The sequence below is a fragment of the Monopterus albus genome, unplaced genomic scaffold (assembly GCF_001952655.1).
Source record: "Monopterus albus unplaced genomic scaffold, M_albus_1.0 scaffold96.1, whole genome shotgun sequence".
Lineage (NCBI taxonomy): Eukaryota > Metazoa > Chordata > Actinopteri > Synbranchiformes > Synbranchidae > Monopterus > Monopterus albus.
In genome coordinates, this window is record NW_018127976.1 from 288,602 (window position 1) to 297,306 (window position 8,705).

The following is an 8,705-nucleotide window of genomic DNA, read 5'->3' on the forward strand; positions in this document are numbered from 1 at the left end:
GTCATTTTTGGGTGTAAACTACATCTATATAATGTGTTAATAAACTCCTCAGTTGCTGTGTGCTTGTTAGGATTCAACAAATCTATATTAAAGTCACCACATATAAACATTAATTTATGACTTATTGACGAGTAATTTTCTTCCATCCAGTCATTAAATTTTTCTATGCTGGCTCCAGGTGCTCTGTAGATACAGCTTATTACAACATTCTTCTTTTTTTCCAAAAGTAGTTCAACAGTCACACACTCGAGTAAATTATCTACTACCCTAGACATTTTGTCTACATTCTTATAACAAAAGTTTTTATCTATGTACAAGGCCACACCACCTCCCATCTTATTCTCTCTGTTTGTGCATACCAAGTCATAGCCTTCAAGGTCAAAATCCGAACAGCGCAATATACAGGGATAGTTCCAGCTCAGTCTTGTTTTTGTCATTACCGCTACATGTCCCAACTTTTTGTCCCGTTCTTTTCATCCAGGTTTAATCTACAGACTGCAGCAAAAGTTGGCCTCTCATGGCCTCAAGCTCTCCGTCCCTGGGCTGCAAGGGGAGCCAGATAGCGCGCTTCCCAGCCCTGAGCCCTCTGAGCCCAGCCTGGTGCGGCTTCTGGCGGTGCTCTGTGGTCTGGAGCTGAACGGGAACCTTCGCTCTGAACTGGAGCAGACAGTGGAGAAGGAGAGGGTGTGTCTGCTGCAGGACAGCCTGCTGCGGGGGCTACTAGACAGCCCAGCCCTCAGACACTGCCTGGATACTGCCATGGAAAACGGCATGTCTGGCAAGATCAAAGTCCTGGAGGTAAGACTGAAAAGCAGATAAAAATCCCATAGCAAAAAAAATTGGGCAAATTTTCTCCAGATGCAAAATGGCTGATTTATGCTCGTCTCCGAATATATACATTCTCCACCTCTCCCACCCCTGCCAGGCTCTGTCCAATGATGGCCAGCTCTTCTCTCATGTGGTACCCCTCCTCAACATCCAACCCATGCTGCATGTGGACTACACTGCCACGGCAGCCAACGTGGATCTTCTGCTCCCCAACCAGGCCACCCTTCAAGAGCTGGCAGTTGCTTCAGTACAGTGGGACCCCCTCATGGGCCCAGCTCCGGGAGGTGTGGTAGGAGGGGCAGACCTGGTGGTGTGTAACCATGCTTGGGGCCCTCTGAGGACGGACCCTGGACTGCTGATGGCAAATCTGTCTTCTGGAGCCAAACAAGGGGGGTTTGTTCTCCTCCACACCCTGCTGAAAGGAGAGACTCTGGGGGAAACAGTGGCTTTCCTCTCCAGCACTGCTCAGAGCAGCAGCCAGCAAGGACTGTTCACACAGGTTAGTCGAGACAGTGTTCAAGTCACTTCATGTTAACTTAGAAAGATTTTTCACTCTTCTAAACACTGTTCCTCCTTTTTGTGCATTTTATCAATATCACATTGATAGTCGCTAAATTTGATAGAACAATTAAGGGCAAAACACATACTGGTGATATTCCTGGTTGGCGTGAGTATGCATCAGGATACATCATTATCCTTGCAGCCGTCTGAGCAACTGGCACATGTTCCCATAGGTGCAGTGACTTAGTCTGAATTCAGCTTGACAGATCAAGTAAAATAACACAATCAGGACTACACTTACTGTATGGTGATTGGTCAGGATCAACACCATATGTGCACAATCTTGTCTCTGTGTGGAGTATAATAATTAGAATTCGTGAAGTCATTACTGTTGTGACATGCATAAAAAAACCCACTAGCCCTGGTAGGCTAGTGGTTAAGGCGCAGCGCTCTCGCCGCTGCGGCCTGGCTTTGAGTCAGGAAGGGCATCCAGCGAAAAAACCCGTGCCAAATGTCAAGATGCGAGTTGTCAGTGTGACGACTCGCTGTGGCGATCCCTAAACGGGAAAAGCCGAAAGTGACTTTATTATTGTTGTGACATGCATATGCAAGCACAGCTCTCTCACCTCGGAGAGACATGTACCCTGCTGCTGTGTGGTGGCTGCAGGTAGACCTATCTAACAAACTGCTAAGTAACAGACAAAACGTCTGTGTAGCCAATGACATTTGGCAAAACCCAGATCACAGGTGGCACAAGGAGACATTGTTAGTTCATGGAAGATGTTTTTTGGTGCTTGAGAGGTCTGAGTCTTTGCACCTCCGTCAAATAAAGCTTGTTGCTGGTGGAGGTGGAGCTCCTGTGTTATGGATTTTGCACAATGCTGCCAGTGTGTGTTATGGATGTTGCACAATGCTGCCAGTGTGTGTTGTCCTTAATTCTGTTAATCTGGATGATTTTAAAACCCTCAAAGCAAATCAATATATTATTTTCAGTAAAGTCAGCTGATCATTAACATGCTCTGGGAGATGTTAACATCCCCCTGTTTTAGGAGTGGGAGGTGGTTTTTTTTTTTTTTTTTTTTTTTTTTTTTTTGCTAATGTTATTTGTTCTCGCCAGGCTGAGTGGGAAAAGGTGTTTTCTGAGGCCTCCCTCAGGCTGGTGGCTGTCAGGAGATCTTTTTATGGCTCAGCCCTCTTTCTATGTCGCCGTCAATCTCCAAGCAAACAGCCCCTTTTTTTACCTGTGGACAGCTCTGACTACAAGTGGGTGGAAACACTCAAGGTGGGTTCCGCATCCTTCCTGTATGTGTTTGGCTTTTGAAATTTTAAAAAAGGAAGTAGAAAATTGTTCATGTACTGTAGTTGTACACTGAAATTACTGTGTCTGAATGCAGTTTCCATGTGACCTCAGTGTGGATCTGTGTGACAGGTGATGATGATGGAGCCATCAGACAGTCCACTGTGGTTGACTGCCTCTCAGGCCAATTGTGGCATTGTGGGAATGGTAAACTGTCTCCGGCAAGAGCCAGGTGGCAGCCGAATACGGTAGGTCATATGTTCTGACATACAGTACATAGTCCTTTATCAGTGTTGTCGCAGTGGCAGAGACTGTAACCTGAAAGAAAATCACAAATCTAGATAATTCATAGTAGCAGCTGCCATAATTTACCCAAATTTAGGATAGCTTTTACTCAAACATGTAGATCAGTCTCATTGTAGATATAAATCCAACGAAATAGTCAGTGAAAATGGTTTATTGTACTGCGTTTCCTGTTTTAATGTTGTTTTTGTGGTTGCTCCTTCCCTTCACCAGCTGTGCATTTGTGTCCAATCTAAACGAGTCTTCAGCAGCACCGAGCCTCCAGCTGGCCCATGAGTCCATGCAGGCAGTGCTGGAGGGGGATCTGGTTATGAATGTGTTCAGAGATGGACACTGGGGCACGTTCAGACACCAGCTCATCAGTAACGGTACCAAAATATTGCTTGTCCTGGTTCCACTTAGAATGACGTTGGGCCACATTCACCAACTATTCTTAAGTACAAATTTCTTCTTAAAACCCACTTACGAAGTTTTCACAAAGATTCAGACATTGGCTGATGTTTTCTTATCTGGGATTTGTTTTTGGGTAAGAACAGAATCTACTCGCAATCAAGAGCACACCTACATATGTTTGTGTGAAATAACTGGTTATTTAGTTTTCTTCAATTCTACAGTTATATAATATTGGAAGATTTACATTACAATAACACTTTTGTCATTAGTATTTAATTTTTCCCATTATTTTATAAAAGCATTATGATCTTTCAGAATAAACTACTACAGACTTAAGACCTTCCTTAAGAACAGTTCACCTATGAAGAAATTTAAGGAAACACTTAGGAAGATGTTGGTGAATGAGACCCATTGTTCTAATACCATTGTTCACCACAACTGTTGAGTTAGTATTGAGTTAGTCTTCCCCCTGTCCGGGCCAGAGTGAGATTTGAAAAACCCCAGCAAAAAATCAAATTTTCACTTCTGCCTAATAAAAATTTTGATGTGTTCAGACCTCGCAGCTGATTTGGGCCTTTCTGTGTGGAGTTTGCCTGTTCTCCAGGTACTCCAGCTTCCTCCTACAGCCCAAAGACAGTTGGCATCTCTGTGTGTCAGCCCTGTAATAGACTGGCAAAATGTCGGGGGTGTACCCCAACTCTCACCCAGTGTCACCTGGGATCAGCTTTACTCCCTTGTGACCCTTTGAACAATAAGCAGTATAGGTAAAGGATGGAAAACACAAACTGGTTTACCCACTATGGTTTTGTAAAGATAAAGAAATGCATGTGTTGGGAACCATCTAACAAACTATTTTTAACAGAGAGAAAATTCTTTAATTTGACAGAGGAAAGGATCTGTTTATTATGTATACAGTATCCTGTTTCCAGAATGTTTGACATGCCCTTTGCTTACACCTCCATTGAAGCTTCTGTCTCTGTTTTGTCTTTGTCAGATCTAAATGAAGAATTGACTGAGCGGGCCTACGTCAATGTGTTGACTCGTGGTGACCTGTCTTCGCTGCGCTGGATTGCCTCCCCACTTCGTCACTTTGTGGCCAATAATCCCAACGTGCTGCTTTGTCAGGTCTACTATAGCTCACTCAACTTCAGAGATATAATGCTGGCCACTGGCAAACTGCCACCGGATGCTATTCCAGGTATGCGGACCAGATTAGTGTTATAACAGATTACACAAAGAAAGAAGTAAAATAAGTTGTGAGTTGTATGTCAAGCAGCCACAACCAGACGCCTAACCTCTCCTGTTCATTGTGCATATTTTAGGAGACCTAGATCTGCAGCAGTGCATGTTGGGTATGGAGTTTTCCGGTCGTGACCCGAATGGTCGGCGCGTAATGGGGCTGCTACCTGCTAAAGGCCTGGCGACGTGTGTGGATGCTGACCAACGGTTCCTCTGGGATGTTCCCTCAACCTGGTGAGCACTGTGTTTTTCAGTATGTTGTGTGTGGGTGTGTGTGTGTGGGTGTTGACACCCACACAACATGTGCATTTTACAGTCGGGAGACAACTGGTGAGTGTACAGGCCATATAGCGACTTCAGTGTAACTTAGGTTTACATATGTTTATGGTTCCTGAACAAATTCTCATAAGGTTTTTTTCTCTTATGCTGTACTACAGTAATATTCAGCAGATTACTTTCATTCTATTTAATGTTCTGAAAAATGTCTCTGCCATTTGATCCCACTTGATATTGTAATGTGCATATGGTATTTTGGCAGTGTGTCATTGTGCAGGAGATATGATGAAGTTAGCATTTTGTGTGTGCAATCTTTGAATTTGTGTGTAGTTTTGAAAAAAATGACACAGTATCAGAACATGTGAAAGTACCTATTTGATAGTTTTGTGATCACCTTCAGACAGGATCCCTAAATGTCTCCTCTCTCTAGATGCAGAGGAAGCTTCCAGCTTTGTGAAGTGGATGTATTTATTTGCAGTTTTAGATCATGTGAATTAAATTATTATAGTTGTGCCTTACTGACCAACTCTCAGCAGTCTCCCTGAGAGGGAGGGTTCCCTTTAAGCCAATTAAACTTTTTGATCTGATCACAGAGCCACTGGAAGTTGTTCTGTAGTTGTGAATATGGCTTTGGATGAAGGCAGTTGAGCATAAAGTTCCCCTTTATGTTAATGATCTCAAACCCGATGACCTTGTTACCCCACGTTGTCAAATTTTCAGGCTATAAACTAAAATTGCACAATATAATTTTTTTCCAGTTAATTGAGAAGAAGGACTAACATCAGATAATACCCATCAATAACCTTGGTTTTAAGACTGAAAACTCTATTCTCTTGGGCACACCATGAGAGGGCTCAGTTCAGAAAGCACATAGGTTTCTGTTTTTTTCCTATTTTATTTCACCATCTCTTTAAACTCTTTTTTTATATGATTCTACATTTGAAGAATGACAGTGTTGAACTCTTTAAAACACTTTTAATTGATAACTTTCCTAAGTGTCCAAACACAACTGCCCATTTTTTCAAGTTTAAATTTCACCATCTCTTTAAACTCTTTTTTTATACGATTCTACATTTGAAGAATGATTGTTGAACTCTTTAAAACACTTTTAATTGATAACTTTCCTAAGTGTCCAAACACAACTGCCCACTTTTTCAAGTAACTGCAAATCAGACACTTTGCACATTCTCAGACTGTGCACTTCACAGATTTCTTTTGTACATCTTGTTTTTCTGTTTAAGAATCAAGACAAGTATTGTTGAGGGAAAAGTGTTTTTTGCATGGGTGGTCTCACAGCAGCATAAAGGATATTTACCCTGTATGATGGCAAATGATTCTTGTGATGCACCTGTGTGCAGGACACTGGAGCACGCAGCCTCTGTGCCAGTGGTCTACGCCACAGCCTACTATTCTCTGGTGGTGCGTGGCAGGCTCCGCCCTGGAGAGAAGGTTCTCATCCACTCAGGATCAGGTGGTGTCGGCCAGGCTGCCATCGCCATAGCACTCAGCAAGAAATGCAGAGTCTTCACTACCGTTGGTTGGTATTTAGCACTCTCAGATAAACTGTCACAGCTCTGATATGATTTATTTTTCACTACTTCATATGAAAGCCTGTTTCTGTCACTTGAAAAATAATTGTTCAGTATTGCAATTTATTTTATTGTATTGTTTCATGAAATGTACTTTACACTAATGATGTAAAGCGCTCAAGCTGTACAGACTGACAGTTGCACCCTAGGGTGGACGGGCAGTCCATGCCTTGAAAAACTGACCAACTTGAAACAGTGTCAACTCTTGTCAGTTTGATTTCTTTTTACTACTTTTGTCTTAGAGTTGGGAGAAGCTTAAAAATAATTATAAAATTCCTAATTAGGATATACAGTAGTATCTAATAACTTGTTGTATCAGTTACCTAAAGTAGTAATAATTATTATGACATAAGTATCTCATTTTAACCCCAATCATTTTGTGTGCGGTGTCACTAGGCTCAGCGGAGAAGCGAGCCTACCTGCAGCAGAGGTTCCCTCAGCTCTCAGCAGAGTCCTTTGCTAACTCCAGAGACGCCTCTTTTGAGCAGCACATCCTACTCCACACACAGGGCAGAGGTCAGACATCTCCTACTGTAATAACCAGTTATGTTCACCATGCCATGCTTCACACAATTTGAACATATTTTCTTTGTATAATTTCTGAAATAAGAACCATCTCTTAAAAACACTATGAAATACAGTACTGACATACAATGTGTTGCATTTTTAGTCCTAGTCAGACCTAGTCACTATTTAGAAGCTCCTGAAGTGAAATTACATCATGTTATGGTCTTTCTTTTTTTTAACCACCTGTGACTAAATTGGGATTTGATGATTGTGTAGTTTAGCATTTTTCACAGTGTACAGATTAGCAGACAAGATGCAGTAAATGCATGCCAATGTACATACAAACAGTTCAAAACCACTTTTGAGCTTGGTAAGAAAGTTGTGTTGCCACTAAAGCTGTATCAGATATGGCATCAGTGTTGCAATGCAAACAAAAGAAATAAACTTGAGAATACCAAAGCATTTGTGATTGCAACAATTTTCTGGGAGAAGTGCGGGGGTGCCAGTATTTTCACAAACAAGAATGTGAACCATCAACACAAAAGGAAAGAAAAGTTCATTAAGGCCTGTAATGTGAACGTAGCTTGTGTTACACTTTCAATTTAGAGTACCGCTGCACATAGGCCACTTTTTGTGACATAGTAGTGTTTTGTGTGTTTCAGGTGTGGATGTGGTGCTGAACTCTCTGGCTGAAGAGAAGCTGCAAGCTAGTGTTCGCTGCCTAGCCAGACATGGACGGTTCCTAGAGATTGGCAAATACGACCTGTCAAACAACTCTCCACTGGGTCAGTAGTAAGCCTCAGGCTTACGCACTTATGTTCCTCTAAATATTAGTACAGCACCAATTTATTACCATGAGTCAAATTTCTTCTAACGGAAATAGAATAAACAACAAATGGTTAAAGTTGCTGGGTGAAATACTGCTGCGAATACTACTGCTTGAATCAAGTAAGAGAATGGCAACGCTTGCTGTGATGATTTATAAGTGATTTGGTGATTGTAGATTAACGCTCATTTAATAGACTTTTTCGGGTTAGGCACCGTCTTCCAGCAAGCCTGTGCTCTACAGGAGGTCTTCAAACTGTGAGGTGTGCCTTCCCAAGCGGGGGAAGGTGAGAGTTGAAGAGGAGATGCATGCTGGTGCTCTAAAGGCAGGGGGGATTTCTAGCTTTTGTAGTTCGGGCAGCTTATTAACATGATCAGCAGTTGGATCAGCTACAGCTGTGACACAAACCTAATGGAAGCAATTAATGTATTTTAAAACCCGCAATTCCTCTCGGTGAGCTAAACTTGGTTAGATCTATAAATGTATTTGTAAATCATAGGGAAAAAGACATTCTTACCTCCACAACTTGCTTGAGAATTGTCACATTTTTTTGGTTTCCTTCAGTTTCAGAGATGCTTCTACAGTATATCCATAGATATATTGTGAACACAAATGGATGAAAAGCAAGTGCACATGACTGTCAGTAGTTGGATCACAGATGTGTACCGTAATTTCCGGACTATAAGCCGCACCCACTAAATGTAAGACGAAAAACATGTTGTACATAGCCGCAGGTGTCCACGTTGTAACATAAGATATTTCGACAGCCAGCTCATCCATCCATCCATCCATTTTCCTCCGCTTATCCGGGACCGGGTCGCGGGGGCAGCAGTCTAAGCAAAGATGCCCAGACCTCCCTCTCTCCAGACACTTCCTCCAGCTCCTCCGGGGGAATGCCAAGGCTTTCCCAGGCCAACCGAGAGACATAGTCCCTCCAGCGTGTCCT

General features: G+C 42.5%; 1 protein-coding gene across 4 annotated transcripts in view; it reads left to right on the forward strand.

The window, feature by feature from the left end:
• The window catches only part of fasn (fatty acid synthase), an 84,283-nt gene that overhangs the window by 57,351 nt on the left and 18,227 nt on the right, over positions 1 to 8,705 (forward strand). For all 4 annotated transcript variants that reach the window (XM_020608886.1, XM_020608884.1, XM_020608885.1 and 1 more), the window contains 10 exons: positions 482 to 798; positions 926 to 1,327; positions 2,447 to 2,611; positions 2,759 to 2,874; positions 3,143 to 3,297; positions 4,317 to 4,520; positions 4,645 to 4,795; positions 6,196 to 6,374; positions 6,823 to 6,942; positions 7,596 to 7,718. In XM_020608886.1, coding sequence (XP_020464542.1) covers positions 482 to 798; positions 926 to 1,327; positions 2,447 to 2,611; positions 2,759 to 2,874; positions 3,143 to 3,297; positions 4,317 to 4,520; positions 4,645 to 4,795; positions 6,196 to 6,374; positions 6,823 to 6,942; positions 7,596 to 7,718 — 1,932 coding nt within the window. The remainder of the gene's footprint in view (positions 1 to 481; positions 799 to 925; positions 1,328 to 2,446; positions 2,612 to 2,758; positions 2,875 to 3,142; positions 3,298 to 4,316; positions 4,521 to 4,644; positions 4,796 to 6,195; positions 6,375 to 6,822; positions 6,943 to 7,595; positions 7,719 to 8,705) is intronic.